At 34.5% G+C, this 22,239-nt stretch overlaps 1 protein-coding gene across 1 annotated transcript in view; it reads left to right on the top strand.

Moving 5' to 3' along the window:
- LOC136039595 (uncharacterized) overlaps positions 1-22,239 on the top strand; it is a 210,282-nt gene that overhangs the window by 79,011 nt on the left and 109,032 nt on the right. The window contains exons 8-9 of the mRNA XM_065723457.1: positions 8,617-8,781; positions 12,576-12,713. Coding sequence (XP_065579529.1) covers positions 8,617-8,781; positions 12,576-12,713 — 303 coding nt within the window. The remainder of the gene's footprint in view (positions 1-8,616; positions 8,782-12,575; positions 12,714-22,239) is intronic.

Raw genomic sequence — 22,239 nt, 5'->3', positions numbered from 1 at the left:
AAAAATCCCTTTCTCCTGCCGGCAAAATTTTGTTGACAATAAATAAAATTGCTCGGTCGAGCAGGTATGTTAGGTCGTAGAGTGATAATAGTGGCCCAAGTAGTTCCAACGTCATATCAAACATAAATTATCATATAAACATCTCATTTGGTTTCCTGTAAAACAATTCTACCCTGTCCCGAGTCCCAAGCAGTCCTGTTTTGTTTGCTAAGCATATTATTACGCCATCTATAATTTACCTATAATAAAGATAATTTATTAAACCACATTCGCCTGCCATACTATAAAAAAATTAAACGGTCAAAAATGGGGTTTTTAAAGGCCAAACGAAAATATTGAAGAAAACACAGAAAGCGAATATTTCGAGAGAAACCGCCTCTCTTCTGCAGCTCGAACAAAATAATATAATCAAGGAAAAAGCTAAAAACAAACGCGGAAAGTACAACAAAATCAATTAAAAATCAATGAAAAAAACCGCCAAAAAACTGAAGATAAATAAAATTCAATAAAAGACCAAAAATTGTAAGAATTAAAACCAAATACTTATCAACAATAAGGTGAGTTATTAGCCAATATCCGCTATTTGCACAAAATCCAAACAAATATGAACTGCCATCGACGAATACTAATGAACAACTGAGATTCTCAGTTATTTGTTGCTGATTCATTCTCAGTTGCCGAGGAAACCCCAATTTCGATCGTTTTCTTTCTTTACTTATAATAAAGAAATTCAAAACAAACAGAAATTAAATATTTGAATCTATTACCTTTTTTTTCTGAAAGTAAAAAGACATTAAACTTATAGAAATAATTATTTTAGAAGAAGATTCAGGTGCCAGAAAACCACGCCCTCTTAATACTTTCGGATTCTAGGAAGTTCCTATTTCCTAATAATACCTGCGTTCCTGACCAGCTTAAATGAATTACAAACGACTATAGTACAATATTATAAAATAATATTTCAAATATAATATTAAATTACAATATTATAAAATATTGTAATATAATAATATATTACAAACGACTAATTACAATAACGACACCAAATATTTTATTGATTTCGTTTTTGAGATAAAACGTTCGCCAACGAGATCTTGTCCCCATGGGTAATAATTTGACGATAAATTAGTAAGAAAAAAAACCTTTCTTAGGCCTTGGATCCGCTTTTTTCACATTCATAAATTTTGTATTTAGTTTATATGAGCACCTGCACAGATTTCTCCCTGGTACAGTGCTGCTGCACTGGTACCGGGTTGTAGCGGGTGGTACCCTGGTTGTAGCGTTCCACTAAGCTTTTTTGACTGACTCGTAAAAAATGCTACAAAAACACATGTAAATTTTTTGATACGTTTCTTAAAGTTTTTATTTTTGTAAAAAAACGCCCCCCCCCCGCCAAAAATATCCTGGATGTATGTAACTGAAAGTTTACTGGCATGCTCAAACATGGCTAGCAATTTCTTCGTTTTTCAGTTTATTTCCGTTGGTACATTAGAAACAATAAAACATGGAGAATTAATATATTTATATCATTTTGTATAGTAATACAATTGCTAGCAATTGTATTACTTCGTTTTTCAGGCTAGCAATTTCTAGATTGCAATTCAACCTAGGCTAGGTTGAATTGCCTCGTTCCCCCTTTTTTGGGTCTTTTTTGGTCCCCCTTTTTTGGGTCAAGGTCTTTTTTGATGCAAATTTTTTATAAAGACAGCAAAGATCCAACTCTTTGAATATCTTATAAATTTCGTCTAAAGCATTGTTTAAGATTATTTTAATTGAAACCTTTAAAAAAAGCCAGAGTGATTTATGAAAAAAAAAGAAGAATTGAATGTAAATGAATACGAAGAATTTCCAAACATGGATATTATATAAATGAGAATTAAAAAAAAATTACTTCTTGTGCACCCAGTTAAGTACACCCTTCTAATTCCTCATCTAATGCATAACCTAAATTCATCAATGGAAGAGCACTTATTGATTGTGGTATCTCCACACCACCAGTTGTTCTATATCTCTTTGCTGGCGGCGATGTCAATGTTTTTGTGGCAGAGGTTTCCTAGAATGAAGATATTAAAATTAACTTAAAACAAGTGAAAATAATTATAAAATTCTCAGGTTTCAGTTTTGAAAACTGTGTATCTTCATATCTCAAGTGGTTTATTAAAATTAAAAAAATTATTCCAAGCAAGCTAAATCAGGAAACTAGTTACGTCACAATTCAAAATAATCCATTGAAGATTATTTGGCCCTGTTAAAAAACATTTGGATTCGTACAATTTCTCTCATATGACTGTCAAATTAATATTTAAAATCTAATCCCCTCTAATAGAAACCTTGATAAGGGATTACACTGCTTGTTGAAAAGTGAACTTTTAAGGTGGATTTATATATGTTTTGTACAATGAAAAAAAATTTGATTTCTTTAAAGGATAAATTAAAAGGCAAGGTATTAAAAATCTATTTTATTATGAATTTGAATGTACCCACTTGTATAGGTTTATCTTGAGTTCACTTATTCATTATTGAAGGTTTGATTCAATATTTTTCGTAGTGTTCTAGTCTCAGTCCTCTTTTTTAACGAAAAATCTTGTTAATAAAAACGTGTATTTCAATTTTCATTGCACTGGTTTTTTAGTTTGTTTTTGTTTGTCTAGTCTCAGTCCTCTTTTTTAACGAAAAATCTTGTTAATAAAAACGCGTATTTCAATTTTCATTGCACTGGTTTTTTAGTTTGTTTTTGTTTGTCTAGTCTCAGTCCTCTTTTTTAACGAAAAATCTTGTTAATAAAAACGCGTATTTCAATTTTCATTGCACTGGTTTTTTAGTTTGTTTTTGTTTGTCTAGTCTCAGTCCTCTTTTTTAACGAAAAATCTTGTTAATAAAAACGCGTATTTCAATTTTCATTGCACTGGTTTTTTAGTTTGTTTTTGTTTGTCTAGTCTCAGTCCTCTTTTTTAACGAAAAATCTTGTTAATAAAAACGCGTATTTCAATTTTCATTGCACTGGTTTTTTAGTTTGTTTTTGTTTGTCTAGTCTCAGTCCTCTTTTTTAACGAAAAATCTTGTTAATAAAAACGCGTATTTCAATTTTCATTGCACTGGTTTTTTAGTTTGTTTTTGTTTGTCTAGTCTCAGTCCTCTTTTTTAACGAAAAATCTTGTTAATAAAAACGCGTATTTCAATTTTCATTGCACTGGTTTTTTAGTTTGTTTTTGTTTGTCTAGTCTCAGTCCTCTTTTTTAACGAAAAATCTTGTTAATAAAAACGCGTATTTCAATTTTCATTGCACTGGTTTTTTAGTTTGTTTTTGTTTGTCTAGTCTCAGTCCTCTTTTTTAACGAAAAATCTTGTTAATAAAAACGCGTATTTCAATTTTCATTGCACTGGTTTTTTAGTTTGTTTTTGTTTGTCTAGTCTCAGTCCTCTTTTTTAACGAAAAATCTTGTTAATAAAAACGCGTATTTCAATTTTCATTGCACTGGTTTTTTAGTTTGTTTTTGTTTGTCTAGTCTCAGTCCTCTTTTTTAACGAAAAATCTTGTTAATAAAAACGCGTATTTCAATTTTCATTGCACTGGTTTTTTAGTTTGTTTTTGTTTGTCTAGTCTCAGTCCTCTTTTTTAACGAAAAATCTTGTTAATAAAAACGCGTATTTCAATTTTCATTGCACTGGTTTTTTAGTTTGTTTTTGTTTGTCTAGTCTCAGTCCTCTTTTTTAACGAAAAATCTTGTTAATAAAAACGCGTATTTCAATTTTCATTGCACTGGTTTTTTAGTTTGTTTTTGTTTGTCTAGTCTCAGTCCTCTTTTTTAACGAAAAATCTTGTTAATAAAAACGCGTATTTCAATTTTCATTGCACTGGTTTTTTAGTTTGTTTTTGTTTGTCTAGTCTCAGTCCTCTTTTTTAACGAAAAATCTTGTTAATAAAAACGCGTATTTCAATTTTCATTGCACTGGTTTTTTAGTTTGTTTTTGTTTGTCTAGTCTCAGTCCTCTTTTTTAACGAAAAATCTTGTTAATAAAAACGCGTATTTCAATTTTCATTGCACTGGTTTTTTAGTTTGTTTTTGTTTGTCTAGTCTCAGTCCTCTTTTTTAACGAAAAATCTTGTTAATAAAAACGCGTATTTCAATTTTCATTGCACTGGTTTTTTAGTTTGTTTTTGTTTGTCTAGTCTCAGTCCTCTTTTTTAACGAAAAATCTTGTTAATAAAAACGTGTATTTCAATTTTCATTGCACTAGTTTTTTTTTCGGTGTATCGCAATGAAATATGCGATGGCTAGCAATTTCTTCGTTTTTCAGTTTATTTCCGTTGCTACATTAGAAACAATAAAACACGGAGAATTAGTATATTTATATTAGTATATTTATTATATTATATCATTTTGATATAATATATTATATCATTTTATATTATATCATTTTATTATATCTTCAATTAGTATATTTATATCATTTTGTATAGTAATATTCCTAGCACACTTATATTTACATCGTGTATTTATATCATTAACATAAATAATCAAATAGCACAAGAGAGGTGCTTTGAGGCACACTACAACTACTTTTGAAAATTTTCTCGCTTCTAGATTTAAACTGGATTGGAGGGAGGCACCCGAAACAAGTTTAATTTAACTAACTATTAGTTACTCTCCCTCATATATTATTCAATTTATTCGTCTATTATTCTTGATTATTTTATCTCAGTGTATCTAGGATTTCTGGTTCAGTTTTAAATGCAACTGAAAATTCAGTGGTATCTTCAAACATGGCTAGCAATTTCTTTGTTCCTCAATCTAGCTCTATCGCCATATTGGGAACCATGAAACACTAAGCATTAACATATTTATACTATTATATATGTATATCATTAATACATTTATATTGTGTATATTTATTGTTATATTTCCTACTAGCTGTTGGTGGGGGCGCTTCGCGCCCCCCCAAGCCCCCCCCCCCCCGCGCGCGTAAGCCGCTACGTGCCATATTAGTTACGCGCCATTGTAGTTGTGTCCCCGTGTCCCACCTGTGAATATAGATAGATATATATATATATATTTTAAACTACGTAAAACTTGCGAATATACAACATTCTTGGCTGTCCCATTGTCTGTGCATATAAATAGATTGTCAGGTTTACTTGAGCTTTGTTGATGGTGATTGCTAATCGAACATTCCCTGTGTCCCCGTCGTCATTTATATATCCCCCTGTGCCCCCCGGCGTCCCCGTTGTTGTTGTTTCCCTGTGTCCCGGTCGTCATTTGTGTCCCGGTGTCCCAGTCTGTAATTTCTCTTTGAGTGTCGCGGTCGTCATTTATATTCCCTGTGTCCCGGTGTCCCGGACGTCATTTTTGTCCCAGTCGTCATTTGTGTTCCAGTGTCCCGGTCTGTAATTTCTCTTTGAGTGTCCTGGTCGTCATTTATATTCCCTGTGTCCCGGTCGTCATTTGCGTCCCGGTGCTTTGTTGATGGTGATTGCTAATCGAACATTCCTCGTGTCTCGGTCGCTTTCTCTTTGAGTGTCCCGGTCGTCATTTATATTCCCTATGTCTCGGTGTCCCGGTCGTCATTTGTGTCCCGATGTCCCGGTCTGTAATTTTGTCAGTCGACAAATATGACGTCAGTCGACACACAAACATGACGTCACTCGACACACAGACACACAGACAACTTATTTTTATATATATAGATTATACTTTTTTTTAATTACTTTAATTTTCTTTTACTTTTACTATTATATGAGGAAGTAATCTTCAATGTGTCATTAGGAGAATTTCAAATGCATTCAACGTATGCAAGAATACGTAATTACATATGAATGTGTCAAACGCCTTCAACACATGCAAGAAGACTTTGGCCACCTTAATCTTTTCGTCGAGAATATTATTTAGGGAGATTTTCAAATGCCTTCAACACATCTGACTTTGGCCATCTTGGTCTTTTTATCGAGACTATCATTTAGGGAGATTTTCAAATGCCGATTTTCAAATGCCTTCAGCACATTTGATTTTGGCCACCTTAATCTTTTTATCGAGGATATCATTTAGGGAGATTTTCAACTGCCTTCAACACATTTGACTTTGGCCATCTTGGTCTTTTTATCGAGACTATCATTTAGGGAGATTTTCAAATGCCGATTTTCAAATGCCTTCAGCACATAAGATTTTGCCCACCTTAATCTTTTTATCGAGAATATCATTTAGGGAGATTTTCAAATCCCTTCAACACATTTGACTTTGGCCACCTTTGTCTTTTTGTCAAGATTTTCATGGAAGAAGATTCTCAAATGCCGGCATCATATATAGGATCACATAATGAAATGCCAAAGTGTTAAATGCCTTCAACATATGAAAGAAGACTTTAACCCCCTCGATATTTTTAATGAAAATATTACGAAGGAACATTTTTAAATACTTTCAACATATCCAAGAATGCGTAATAAAACAAGACCCACAACAAGGCGGGGAAAAGAAGACAAAAAACAAGTAAAACATACGAAAAAACCGCTAAAAAAAGGTGCTGAAAAGTAAAAGAGTAAAAATGCTAAAGTAAAAAAATAAACAGTTTAAAAGTAAAAACTAGAAAATAATAAAAACTTTAAGTTTTGAGGGCATCAAAATTTTGAAATATTGACCTCTTCCTGTTTTAGGTCAATTCATACCTGAAACCTGCAATTTCTTAGATTTTTCTTTTGGTTGTTTCAAAATTATAAGGTTTTTACGGCAATGGCACATTTTCTTCTGCGTTGACACGGTGAACCTTGAAACCGAATCTGCTGGTTTCCAAACAAAAATAGACCTTCAAATAAAAACTATGCTTTATTATACTATTTGGTGTTATGTTTTTAAGCTGAATTTTTTCTTATTTTTCATTCACGTTTCTTCTTTTTTATTTTGGTACCCGCAACAACCAAAAATTGCAAAGCTACATATGAAGGTCTTTTTCGTCGCTAAATTTCTGTTTTTTCCTTTTTTGAATATTAATGAGGGCGATATTTTTCACTTATGTAAAATTTCGTAAAATTCGTAAAATTTATGTCATTTTATTGTGCAATTTATGTTATATATTTTTATGTTATATAAATTTAGTTATATATTATTTTAGTTATAGCAATTTAGTTCAGAATTGTTACAGCAATTTAGTAACAGCAATTTAGTCCTATATTTTGTATATATTTTATTTATGTTATTTTATTCGTCATTATGTAAAATTTATGTAAAGTTCACTGATGTAAAATAAAACCAATTCTAAAAACTAAATTTTATTTTTACTGTCCTAAGCACTTTAAAATGAAATACGAGGAAAAATTTGCCAAAAAAAATAAAACAAAATATTCCTTTGCTTCATTGCTTTCGGTTACTTGTCATTATTTTTTTTTTAATACCACGTATTTAAAAAACAGCCTATATCAGAAAGTAACCCCTTATCAAAACCAAGTATATAAAAATAGCCTATATTTAAAAGTAAGACTTTTTTAATGCTGCTATGGCTGCTAACGATTCACTGCAGTACCAAGCCGCGTGATGCCAATAAAGCTACGCACGTTCCTCCTCCAGTCTATTCAAAGCTAGGCTTTGAATAGCTCAAGTAATTTCAATTTTCCTTGAGTCTTTCCTTGTGATAACCCCCCCCCCCCCCCATATCCAGTCTGTCATCCTACATCCGCATAACTTATCCTAACCATCTAACCTCTTTTATCATTACAGCCCTAGAAAGCGGGATTGATCCACATTTTTCGTACAGCTTACTATTTGAGATACGGTCAGTTGGGTACCCAAAACAATCCGTAGGCAATTTCTCTGGAAGGGGTCTAGGAGCTCCTCTTCGGTTTTTCAGAGCGTCCTTGCTTCAGAACTATACTTGGCCATTGTCATCACAATAGCTTCCAATATTCTAATCTTGGCTTGCAGACGTATCTTTCTATTCTTCCAAATATTTTTCTAGTGTGAAAAAACACCCTGGGTATATGATATTCACTTTTAACGTCATAACTGTTCTCACCGTCTTTACTAATACTAGTAGCAACTGTAAGTTATACTAATACTACTACACTGTAAGTGAAGCTGTCCACTTGAGATCCGATATCAAATCCTCACCTCTACTTATTCCTTTAGTTTAGCGACTTAGTCGTCTTGGATTTAATTTTCAAACCCATTCTTGTACTTTGAACTCGCGGAACCTCTAAAAGTCTCTTTCATTTTGCTCATACTTTCATCTAGGATGCTTAAATCATCAGCATAGTCTAAGTCCAGGAGAGTTTTTCCTCCTAAGTCTCCCATTGCCTTTGCCGTGCTCCTAAGGACAAATTCCATCAAAATAATTCATGTAGACGGAATAGAACTCAACCTTGTTTAACTCCTGATTTAATACGAAATCAGCTACTGACCAAATTTTCTACCTTAACCGCAGCAATGCTATTCTTGTACATAGCACTAAACACTTTTAATGGATTTATCTTGTATACTATACACATACCTTAGCTATAACTCTTTTATCAGCTGAATCATAAGCTTGCTTATTATCTATAGGACTTGAGGACTAAAAGTAAAGCCTTAACGTAAACAATTATATTGTAGTAGAGAGATTATAGCTGGTGGATTCTGATGTGTGTTTTTTCAGAAAACCGTTGATCAGCCCATTCATAATGATATTTGCAATGAACGATATGCTTGTGAAAACGATGAAAAGACTTTGGAAAGCCAAAAAGGAAAGCCAACGAGAAGGAAATCCAAAAAGGCTGCGGCTATGTATAAAATGCATTATATTGATGAGACGTTTTGTGAGGTAATATTTATGATTATACAATTTTTATCTATGGTTGATTGTGTATGGTTATGCTGTTTGACCTATGCGATTGTATGGATGAGTAGGATTAAGACCTCATTCCAGTACTGACCTATATTAATCACTAATGTAGGAAAACAGTCTTCCTTTTCTCCTTCTGTCTTTTTTTTTTATGTGTTTGTGCTGTTGCATAAATATATATATATATATATATATATATATATATATATATATATATATATATATATATATATATATATATATATATATATATATATATATATATATATAAATATATATTAGGTGGGAAGACGTCATAAAGAAAGATTTAAAGGAAATGGGAGCTTCCTGGGAGGGTTTAAAAAGGGAAAGTTTGAATAGTTTGGGATAGAGGAGGAGCGTACGTAGGTGTGTTGGATTCAGGCGGCTTGATGCTACGGTGAGTTGTTATTGGTAGTAGTAGTAGTAACAATAAGGCGAAATTAGTGCAATTGACGAAATTAGTGTAGTCACAAATGTCGAATCTCGGCTTCTGAAAAAACGCTAGAAGGCTAACGCTAACGCTAGATGACTCTGGTGACTTTCTGTCGCCTCTAGTGCCGGTTCCCACGTTTGTAGATTGGCAATACTATTTGGCTAGAATTTTAAAAATCAGCCAAAATTGAATAAGCAAAATTAAACGTTTTTAGTCTTTTCTCCTAAAGGAACAAATTTTTAAGAATAGCTTAATTTTCAGGTTTAGAAAGTCTAAAACAAATTTGCTTACAATTCGACATACAATTGTCCATATTTCTTCGGCAATCGGACTCAAAGTCGCCTGATAATATAATGTGTTTATAGGTTAAGAATATTTTTGTTGCTTTTTTTTCAGAATGATTAATGTTGGAAAATGTGTTTCTTCTGCCACTAAAATTGCGTTTAAAATTGTCAGAAATTTTCTTGAAAGGAAAAGATTTTTGGCTACAATTTGACATACAGTCGTCCATATCTCTTCGGAAGCCGAACTCAGAGTCGCCTGATTATAAGATGTCTTTATGGGAGCGAATATTTTTTCACTTTTGTTTCGGATTGATATTAGAAAATTAATTAAACAACAACAACACGTGTTACTTGCAGTCGATTTAGATAGAAATTCTAACTTGTCTTTTTTTGAGAATTTTTTTGGAAGACTAAAGAATTTGGATTTCAGTTAGACATATAATTGCCCCTATCTCTTCAATGGCCAGATTAATAATCGCCTGATAATACAATATCTTCAAAAGGGCGAATTCTTTTGTCGTTTCATTTTTGGATTAATATCGGGAAATTGGTTTCTTCTGGCAAGAAAATTGCTGTTTTGATGGATTTTCAAAAGAGTTTTTTTTTCAAGAAATTTTATTGAAATTAAAAGAATTTTGCTTTTAATTAGGAATGCAATCGCCAATATTTCGTTGACAGTCAGATTCAAGTCTGCCATGCGTTTTTGGTTTGGATTTCTAATTTTTAGAATTTGTTTAGGAAGACCAAGGAGTTTGGGGTACAATTAGACATGCAATCGGATATATCTCTTTGGGAACCAGTTGTTAAATTATCTAATAAGTAAATGCGTCTTCATGGGAGCGAAAATGTTTTTTGCTCCTATTTTGGATTAATGTTGGGAAATTCATTTCGCCCACTGGCAGAATTATCTTTAAAATAACGGAATGTGTGTGGTTGATGTAAAGATAATTTTTTTTTAATGGGATTATGTTTTTTTTTAAACGGTACTCAAAGGAGATTTTTTTTCTTCAAAAAAGGTTCTTGGATGTTCGTTCCAATTTGAGATATAATCAGACATTGCTTTGACGGATTTAAAATCGCCTGTTGATAATATTTGTTCGTAGGAGCGAATATTTTCTTGTTTCTATTTCTGATGTATTTCTCCTGCCGACAAAATTGCGTTAGAACCAATATAAGACTTTTTATGTAATGACAGTAATTTCTTCCTGAGATTATTTTCTAGGAATTTCTTTATGAAATTTTTTAGGGAATTATTTTTTAGGGAATTTTCTAGGGAATTCTAAGGCTATTCAAAGAAGTATTTTTTAGGAAACGAAACCGAGTGCTGAAAAGCACTGTTTTTTTTTTTTACTTGTGTCATTGTCATGACATTTTTATGTCTAATTGCCATTGTTAGCAATATAAATACTTTTATCGTCGTTAGAAAATTTTTTAAGAAAAGAACCATATTAGTTATTATCAAATTCCTTGTCCTGGTCCTTCAGTAGCTTATCACTGAAATGAAAAAGTAACTTAAACAAATACGAATACACATAGAAACATACGATTAACAATCAAAGATTAAAATATACTAGAAACAATAAAAATAATAAAAGACAAAAAAAATGACAACAATAAAAACATTAAAAAATAATAATAAAATATAAGAACAATCACAAATAGAAAAAAAAATAGATAAAAGTAATGTAGATGAACATTAAAGATAAAAAATATAAATAAGAAATACCCAAGAACCAGAAATTTGGTAACTGCAATTAAAGGGAGAGGAATAGTTATTTCGTTGGCTTAAGGCCCTTTTTTCAGTTATTTTTCTTATTTGAAGTTTGCATTGCCTAAAGAGACGCAGGTAATTTCAAAGACCACACTGCCTTTCCATGACGATAAATAAAAGTTCAAATAGGGATAAAATCCTTTTAATAGACATAACAATACTAGATATTTCGTTCACGTATGCAATGACCGCCATCAGCAGTAATACTGAAGTCTGATAAGTTTAGTACGCGGAAAGTTAATGTGAAAAAAAATTAAAAAGATAACTAAAATTCAACAAAAGCCAAAAATTATAAGAAATAAAACCAAATGCCTAACACAAAGCAAAATCACAAAGTAGGTCATTCGCCTATATCCGCGATTTTTTCTCACATTGAATTTCCACGTGTGTTTTGTTGGTGTTTTCTTCGGCATTTTCCTTGAATATATTATTTTATTCGCGCTAAAGAAGAAAGGCGATTGTCCTCTCGAAATATGCGCTTAGTGTGTTTTTTCAGTATTCTCGTTTTGCCTTAAGAAAAACCCATTTTTTATAGTTTTCTTTCTTTATATTATGGCAGGCCTTTGTGGTTTAAGAAATTGTCTTAGCTTATTAAGTTCTATTTTCTTTTTATTCTGTTAGTATTTCAGTTTTTAAGTTTTTTTCCCTTTTTGTAAAATTATTTTTGCTTAAACTCTTCCCGTTTTCAACCGTGAGAAAGCCTTGTTGTGGTACAGGTGAAATATCCGTTTTCTTGCTCTTCTTCTCAAACCCACTTTGAGAACAAATCACTTTGACCGCCTCTACAGGCCCATTTGGGCTTTCCTCCAGTCGAGGGTAGTGTGTGATTTATAGTAATTTTGTTTAGTAAATTATTTGTGAACTTGAACCCGTCGCTGTTCAAGATTAGCTCATTTGCTTTTGCTAAATAATGTCGAAAACCACATGACCTTTCATTATACAAATAACAGGGAGTAATTATTTACTCCCGGGGAGTAATTTCAGGAAGTAATAAATTACAAGGAGTAATTTTTATACTCCCGGGGGGTAACTCCCGGGAGGTAATTACAGGAAGTAATAAATTACAAGGAGTAATTATTTTACTCCCGGGGAGTAATTACAGGGAGTAATAAATTACAAAGAGTAATTGTTTTAAGACAGTGAAATTTTTTATATTTTATAAAAGAATATGAAGTTTTAAAGTTTTTATCTTCCTTGTATATTTTATCCTTCTTTATATTTTGTCTTCCATTTTTGCTTTTTTTATTCTTTTTTCTCTTGCTAGATATGTATAAGAATTGATGACGAAGAGACCATGCTTTTATGTGACAGCTGTAACGACGGGTATCATATAGGCTGCTTACAACCACCTTTGAAAACTGTACCATCTACTAATTGGTTTTGTTCTACGTGTATAAATAAGGTAAATAGCTTATTAAGTTTAGACTGTGCTGATGTCAAGTTTATAATGGCTCATGTGAAGTTCGATGTTTAGACTGCGCTCATGTGAAGTTTATAATGACAAATACCTTTAAACATACAGTATTCTTTAGGGGTGCCAGTTTGGGCGGGGGTTGATAAGGGACAGTTGCCCACCCCCCCTTATTGTGAAAAATACCTTTTTTCCGAAAAGAACTAGAATAAAATACAAGCCTCCTCCTCCCTTGACTTTCGTGAATTGACGCCCCTAGCTATACACAGAAAGGCTGCAGCTGATTTCAATTTTTTTTTAGCAAAATAATATAATAATAATGTCCTAGGTGTTTGAGACAAGAATTTAAACCATTTTGGCAACCAATTATTTAAATGCATTGAAAACCATCACTTTTTGTTTGTGCGATTTCATCTCTTAATTTATAAAGTTACACTAATCTTAATGAATCTTAATTGCATAAAGATTCATAGAGTTTACAATGTAAGTCAACACATTCTAGATTCCACTTATTGCTCTTTCTATAATTTTCTTGGACAATTAACTATGCACCATGTCTTACATCCATCTTTGAAGATTGTGCCATGTACTAATTGATAATGTTCTTTGTTCATAATAAGATAAATTGTTCTAAATCAATAAGTGACATCACAAAAAATGGCTGATTAAGTTTTCACAGTTGGGAAGCTATAACAACGATTATTTTTAAATATCCCACTGTCTCCAGAAAGGCTGCTTTTGATATTAAGTTATAATTCAACAAAATACGAAATTATACTATGTAACCTATTTAAGATAAGGGTAAAGTTCTAGATGCAGTTTAGCTGAGTTAGTGTAATTTATCTTTCAGGAATGAATCTAGGGCCTAAAATGTATCCCGGGAAGGTTTTTTCCGAGCTACTATTTCCCCCCTATCCTTATTTCTATGACTACGAAAATTACATGGAAGATAGGCCTGTATCTATTTGATTTGCTTGAAAAATATTTTGCCTTAGATGGTAGTTTTGATAAGAAAATATTTTTAGTTAACAGCTAATCAAACAGTAGCGAACTGTATGTAAGGAGCGACCCGGCTCAATAGTAACTGAAACTCCTAAAAACGGAATTTTGATATCAATAGATATATCAAAAGAATCGGATGTTAATGCTGATTTCAAATATATAAGTTCCATTAAGTTTAGTCTTTTCAATCAAGTTACCAACGTGAGAAAATTTGCCCCATTTTCACAAAAAGAGGAAACCTGTTAAAAGTCATAGAATATTAATGAAAATAACATCATCAGATTCAGCGTATCATAGAATCCTAATTTAGATGTTTCAAGCTTCCATTTGCAAAAAATTTGGAATTTTGTATTTTTGCCAGAAGAAAGAATACGGATGCGTGTTTATTTATTGTTTTTTTTTGTCAGAGGTGATCGTATCGATCCAGTGGTCCTAGAATGTCGTGAGAGGGTTCAATATAGCGGAAATTAAAAGTTATAGTGCCATTTTTGAGTGCCCAAAAAGATTGGAGGGCAACTAGACCCTTTCCACCGCCTGTTTTTCCCCAAAATCGTCCAATTAAAATTTTGAGATAGCCATTTTGGTCATCGTAGTTGAAAGACCCAATAAATATGCCTTGGATATGACCTCCTACAGCCCCAGCGGAAAGGTCTTTAAGTTATAAAAATTTCCTTTTGTTTACACATAGTATTTGTTGTTGGGAAGTATTCATATATTTTAGGGTGAAAGACGAATTTTTTACTTGTTTTTTTTTTCACGGCGAAATTTTTTATGAGGAGGAAGTTTCCAGGGGGTGAACTTGTCAGTGGTTATACACTGGGCGCATTTGCCAGAATCCCCATATAAAATTGTTTTTATATTTCTTGGTTTCTCTTTTCCATCTCAGTTTTACGCGTCGAGTTGTTAAGGGTAATTTTCTTGGGTAAATTTTCACTAGGATTGAATTGTATAGAGGATATATCCGTGGGGAGGATATTTCTCCCTGGAGGTTAGGTCAGATTTTCTGGGGTTATTTAAATACCGATCATAAATTAAATAAAAAAAAACGGTTTTTCAAATGAAAGTAAGGAGCAACATTACAATTTAAAACGAACAGAAATTGCTACTTTTGCTCTTCGTGCTTAAAGTTTGAATTTTGTCCCTATTCTTTAAGAACGACTGCTGAAACACAAGGGTCGTTTAGTTGGAACAATAAGAGGCTTTTTTCAAGAATACTAAAAAATGTTAGTGTAAAGAGCGAGGTGTTGAGGAGGAGGCTACTCCCTTCATATAAATAATAATTTCTGTTCGTTTTAAGTTTTAATGTCGCTCCTTATTTTAAGTTGAGAAAACTCGTTTTTTTATTTAATTAGGAAAAAAGTCTTTCAAGGGAAACGATTAATTCAGTCTCTATAATATTTTTGACAGGGACTCTTTTTTTATATATACAGATATCATCTGTATGTTATTACCGTATTTATATTATCTTTATATTTGTATGAGGGGAAATGGGGTTGGTTTGGATAGAAATTTTGGGTTGGTTGTGGCTTCTACTTAAGTCACTTTTTTAGTTCCGTTCCTGGCTGAAACGGAAGAGAATGTGTTGATGCTTCATTGGAAATATTTGTAGATTTTTATCTTCCATCTTTTAGCGCTAAGCTTGTATTATTCATGTTTTATAAATGTCCGAAGTCATCATGTGGGGTGAGTTCGGACTGTATGGGGGGTGGGTTCGAATAGCACTTAATTTTCAATAAAATGCAATGTACTTAAAATTTAGGATGCATAGAAATCTTAAAATCAAACATGTACGACCATCTTTATCTCACGTTGTAGTAGCTGAGGTCGTAATGAAAAGTCTGACCTCGCTTTGTCCGCTCTGTCACTCCGGTAGCAGCAGGCGATGGAAGCGCAAGAACAATTTTCATCTGAAGACACAAATGCTTTGTCTTTGATATCTAGTAAGACAAACCTTGCTCCATTACTGCGCAGGAAAAGAACTCCCACGTCACTTCTAATTTTTCCTTTGATTTGGCCAATATAGAAAACTCCACACTTCTTGGATTTTCTCAGCTTGAATTTCACAAGAACAAAACTTTCAACTTGAGTATTTTTTATGTCAAAAGGCTCAAAGTCTCCAAGCCCTACACAGTGGCGAGACTCGTTGCTTGATGTATCATTCAAGGCAGCCAAGCCGGAATAAACTTCTGCTCAGTCGTTTCGTCGTCATCAATATGGTCCGCATTGTTTTTGTGTTTCTTCGCAGGTTGCTTCGGTGGTCTCATCTCTTTCTGCTTTTTAGCAGCAATCTCTTCCTTTTCAGGTGTTTCTGTTAAAATGCGAGTCATGCCTTGATTCCGATTCTCGCGACCCGAAGCAGATCTAGCTTCAACTCGGGGGATCTTACTTCTTCCGGAGACCTGATCATAGAAGAAGCCGGTGAGGGTCTGGATTCGGAGTCAGTCTGCGACAGAGGACTTGGCAAAACGGTTGTTGTATCTAGCAGCCTGTCTGTCGCTAGCGACGGAGCGAAAACTCCCTCCGGAAATATGTCACGATTAAAAGGGAAGATCCCAGTGGCTCGGAACGCAGATACAATACTCGACGCAGTAAATGTCTCTCGGAAGGGAACCCTTCTGAGCGGATTTACTTAATCGAAATACGCTGGCCGGGTTGTAACTGTAGCTACTTGATGAAGCGCCCCTTTAGTGCGTCCTTGAAAGGAGAAAGAACACATACGTCTAGTGGTTGCAGTTTGTGCGAACAGTGAGGCGGAAATGTCAAAAGTGGTCACAAAATTTTCCTTGCAGTATTTGATCACCCTTACTTTGAGATGGCTGTCGGGGTTGTCCATTAGCAGCAGGATCGGAGTCTCTGTATCTGGCTTGGTGATCTTCGTAAAGCGTCTCACAGCTTGCAAGATTAAGTTGCCATTGATCCGTCCACTGGGGTGAGCAAGTCCTAGTTAACCAGGGGGCCATCATTAATCATTCTAGTTTCAAAGTTCACTCCTGGAAAAATGAAAACCGGAGGGATAATTGCTCCGGACGAACTTGCAAAACAGACAGCAGTTATATTTTAACCTCTTTCCACAGACACTGTCTGACCAACCTGTTTTTGTTCAGTCGGCGTTAGGACTTTAGGCGGTGGCAGTAGAAGCACTGTGGATATGACAGTCTCGTCCACATTTCAGATGCGACCGGTTTTCAGCTTGGCTCCAAATCTTCCGTAGAAGTCGAGCAGCTATAAAAAAAAACGTCTGGACTACAGGTTTGTTGAAGCCGGAGAGTCTTGCCTGTTTTGTGGATTCTGGCTTCGTGATTGAAATGTCTGGAATCCGCTTAAGAAATGCGAGGAGCCAGTCCTTTTTCGCTGCCTCGTTTCCGGCCAACTCTCTGGCACAGAAATGCTATTCGCACGAGCGTAAGAATAGGCCAAACATCTGGATTCTTTCGTCGGAAGTCCATGGTTCATAGTAGAATAGGTTCGGAAGTAGTCTACAAGTTTCCTCTCGTGTCTCAAAACTCCTGTTGTGTTTGGCTTTCATCGGGAAGTTGACAGAGAGTGGCTGAGGCTCTGCATTGGCACTTGCTGAAACTTCTTCTTCCCTTGATGGCTTTGGTCGCATGACGTAGTCCAGTAATGTCGATTTTTTAATACCGAAGTTTTCGGCAATTCCTCTCAACTTACCTTCTTTCTTGATATAAGCCTCAAACAGCTTTCTTCATATTTTCTCGATTAGGAGGAGAATCTTGCCGCTTCCTTTTGTACAAAAAAAAAATAAAAATTAGAAACAGGTAAAAATAAAAATCATCAAAGGTACATGATAAGAAAAACGATTGGAAGGGGCAAAAGAGTTGGTGGGGTTGGTTCGGACAGTGTCCGAATGCACCCCACTGTGGTTGTCCGAACTAACCCCACCTGAAAGAAAAAGCCTGAAACCTCACCTACGCTTCAGAACTTACAGATGGTTCCGAAAACCAAAATCAAAACAACTTAACAAAATCTAAGTTAAACGTGTTATGCATTAAGAAAGATAAATTTTTATTAGTATAGGCTGAATTAAATCTTAATGCAAAGAAGATACAGGACGCCTTACCTTGGTTTTGTCAGTTTTTTCTTCAAATATTTCCGAAACGACTGCACGTGGAATGACATAACTACATACGCAAGTAGAATGCTAGGCGGCAGGTCTGCAGTGTTTTTTTCGTGATTAGCTGACGGTGCTGTAGGAAGAGAAGCGCTTGTCTGGATTCACCCCGCGTCCGAACCAACCCCACTCACCTATTTGTATTATTATATATAGTGTTATATTTTAAACAATCAATCTAGTAAATTTTTATTGATTTTTTCATATTTTTTTGGAGATATCTTTCCTTTCTAATATTTTTATTTCTAGTTTTTATAATATGATTATTTTTTAATCTATTTTCCTTTAACTCCAAATTTTGAAAACACAATATCTATGATCTCTGCAGGATTTTTAGCCATTTCAAGGCTTATAACTCCCTTGATTCTGCTTTAGCTTGTCAAATATTTAATAATCTCTCCCACACAATACTTTTTGAAAAATTTTCACTCATTAGTAATGGCTTGGGGATAAAGCAGGTGGTTCAGGAATCAATCGAAATTAGTCTCAAAATAAATAATAATATTTCTTTAAATAGGGACTTTGGGGAGTTTTGGGGAGTCAATTAACTTATCAAGTTAGTGGTAAGTTTTATGCTTACCACTAACCTCCTTTTATCTAAGTTTTCCAAACTAGCCAGGGTGAGTGCAGGCTGGATTTTGGCTTTAGATGACTCGTGAAAATAATATTTTTCGTTAATTATCATTTTTAGTATTCAATTATATATATATATATTTTACTTATATTTAGTTTTACCATAATAATATTTCATATAATATCACTTAATTACCAGTATTTCAATTTTATTTTTATTGCATATGAGATTAATGACAACATAAACCCAATTTTCTTTAAAAATTTTCTACTTTTTTAAAAGTTGCCAGACGCTACACTATAACTTACTAACTTACTTAAGGCGGGACACAGGCTATTCAGCCCATACCGACATCAAAAAGTTGCCGGAGCAAATGTCTCCATTGGGTTCTCTCTTCTGCGAATGGTCGAATAAACTCCAGCCACGCCCTGTCCCACTTGCGACCTTGCTTTCGGAATCCCTCAAGCGGTTCGACATCCTTTCTAACGACGTTATGTCAAGATTTCATCTGGTCAAGTGGTTTTTTTCCACGAGGAAGTGGGGGCCGCTAGTAGTACATGGTACGTCAGGGTCTCTTCCAGACCCCTCAGTACGTGACCTGGCCACTTGAGATGTCATTTCTTGATCATGATGGAAACGTCCCGCTTTTGTCCGCATACTTTCATCAGACGTTGGTGGCTGATTTTTCGCGCCAGCCGTATGTTGCAAACAGCCTGTAGACATTTTCGGTCAAAAGTGTCAAGCTGACACTCTTCCTCTGCCTTGAGGGGTCAGGTCTCACATCCATATGACAATATTGAATGCTCACATGCTGAGTAGACCCTGAGCCTCGTTACGAGGTTTATTTTCCCTCTAGTCCGAAGTGGTTTGCGGTGCTGGTCATGGACCAAGCTTTACTAACCCTGCCTTGAATCTCACTAGTAGCTAAACCTTTATAATCCTTCGATGACTTTTCCACTCTCTCAGTAGGTTCTACATGAAGGTATATAAAAGTATTCTCTTTGGTTGAAAGATACTATGTTTGGCGATACTGATCGTGAGTCCTTTCTCACTAGCCGTGTTCGCTACTCTTTCTACCATATTTTTAGGTATTACAGTTGTATCTACGCTATAACTGTCTACGCTATATTTTTGAAAAGGTATACCTTTCCCATTCTTTTTGGATCTTCAGTGTCCAGCGCTATTAAATTTTTACTACAAAGCAACATTACTATGCTATGACGCATGGTTTTCCAAGTAAAACGGGTATCGACTTGGTATCGACTTCATAACCTGGTATCGACTTCGATACCCGTAAAACGGGTATCGACTGGTATCGGTATCGATACTTGGTATCGACATCGAAGTATCGATACGTTCAAAAACTATTGACAACTTTTGATTCACAGTGACTTATATCGTACCTAGTCAATTTGTATGCTTATGCTACGAAAAAAAGATTTACTTTAGTTTTATTTATTTCAAATAAAAATAAATTTAGATTTATTAAGGTTTACTAAGGAGAAGTTGCATGCGCATTTGTGTTGGCATTGGGCAGCTTTGTGTTATTTAGTAGTATTAGTAGTAGTAGCAGTTGCATTAGTATAATCCACGATATTTGACTATCCTATAATTATTTATTTGATAATCAAGCACGCACAAATTTTATATAACGTCTTCCAACCATCTTTGAAAACTCTGCCATCTATTCTGCTATTCTACGTGAATAAATAATGCAGTTTATCATGACACCAATAAGTGAAGTCAATCAATCTTCAACCATTTTATTAATACTAAAACACTGTTACAAACGTAAAAAAGTTATTTGGCCCAAAAAGCTTTGATTGTTATGGGCCATACAACACAATAATAGAACACTAAAAGAACCAAGTCAATAGTTCACTAAGTTTAAAAAAGCCGATATTAACAGTTAAAGCTACTTTTTAGTTATATTTTTGTGAATTTTGGCTCTCTTGGTAAGTGAAATAACAGAAAATTGTACTCAAGAAAAAAAATTTTATAACAAAAGCATTAAATTAAACTAGACTTAAAATTAATTACTGTTCTTGTGTCCCAACAACAGATATATTTTGTTAGATTACTGTATACATAAAAAGGAAAGTTTATGTCTTTATAAAAAAAAACAAAAAAACATAGACTCATTTTACAACGATATAACGAAGATATAAAAAGATGGAACATTTTACTATATTTTGAACGTAGAACATTATCAGTTAGTAGATGGTACAGTCTTCAAAGATGGTCATAAGACGCGAGGTTTTGTTTCAAAATTTCAAAATATAAAAGAGCATAGTACCCGAGCAGAATAATAATGATTAAAATATAACTAAAATATAAATGAATAACCATAAGCAACATGTAGAAGCAGAATAGCCAAGGCCTAGGATGTTTTTTTTACAGTTGAAAAAATTTGGAAGAATAGGAAGATGAGTCTCTAAACCAAGATTAGAACATTGGAAGCTACAGTGATGACAGAGGTCAAGTATAGTTATAAAGTATGGGCGCTCCGAAAAATGGAGGAAGATATGCTAGATGTTTTCCAGAAAAATTGACTACGGTTTGGCGAAGCTTGCCTACCTTTAATGAGATAAGGTTTGAGATGGCTTGGGCACTCTTCGGATGAAAGGTGACATATTACTAAAGATTGTTCTTTTCGGCCAACCGTCTAGGAGGGCTTAATGAAAAGCATTTCGTTCTCGGTTGGAATAGGAGTAGATTGTAAGGAAAGATTTAGGGGAAATGGGAACTTCCTAAGAGGTTGTAAAGAGGGAGGTTTTGAATTGATTGGGATGGAGGAGGAGTGTGCGTAGCTGTGTTGACCTGAGGTGGCTTTATGCTGCTGTGAGATGATAGTGGTAGTAGTAGTAGCATATATGTGTGTGTCTGTATGCTCAATGCTTCAGCTAGTGGGTCCACCACGGATAACGTCCGTCCATTTTGTTCGTTGTGTTCCTCTGGTGTGTTTTTAGTCGCTTGCAGTTTAATTGAAATCGAAGATGAATCGGGCAGGTGTTTTAGTGGGAAGGGAAAGCGGATGACGATGTTAACCCAGTGAGCGAGGCTCGAGCAACATGTTGGATTTTGTGGAGGTATTTCTTTCGATAGTATCTACCTTTATCATCTTTGTCTGGATAATGAATCACATCTCTGACGAGTACTATAATGTTAGCTACCGAGGTAGAGCAGATTCGTGCTTTGGTGCGACGGCTAATCTGGTTTCGTGAAAGATTTTTCCAGTAGACGGCTGAAGAAGGCCTTCTGGCCTTCTGGTCATGAAGAAGGCCTTTTGGTGCGACGGCTAATCTGGTGTCATGAAATATTTTTTTCAGAAGACGGCCGAAGAAGGTCTTCTGGTCTTCTGGTGGCGAAAAAGGCCTTTTGGTGCGACGCCTAATCTGATGTCGTGAAATATTTTTTCAGAAGACGGCCGAAGAAGGCGTTCTGGCCTTCTGGTGATGAAAAAGACCGTTTGGTGTGACGGCTAATCTGGTGTCATGAAAATTTTCTTTCAGAAGACGGCCGAAGAAGGCCTTCTGGCCTTCTGATGGTGAAGAAGGCTTTTAGGTGCGACGGCTAATCTGTTGTTGTGAAATATTTTTTCAGAAAACGGCCAAAGAAGACCTTCTGGTGGTGAAGAAGGCCTTTTGGTGTGACGGCTAATCTGGTGTCGTGAAATATTTTTCAGGCCGAAGAAGGCCGTCACCGTTGCAGTTATACCAGCATTTATATTTCCATTTAAGCTGACAGTTGAACTAAGTAGGTGAATAGCTTGAATGTCCCACCATCGTGGCCATACGATAGGGCTAATTGTG

This window comes from Artemia franciscana, chromosome 19, assembly GCF_032884065.1.
Source record: "Artemia franciscana chromosome 19, ASM3288406v1, whole genome shotgun sequence".
NCBI lineage: Eukaryota > Metazoa > Arthropoda > Branchiopoda > Anostraca > Artemiidae > Artemia > Artemia franciscana.
Note: the sequence above shows the minus strand (reverse complement) of the source record. Positions and strands in the feature narration are given on the sequence as shown.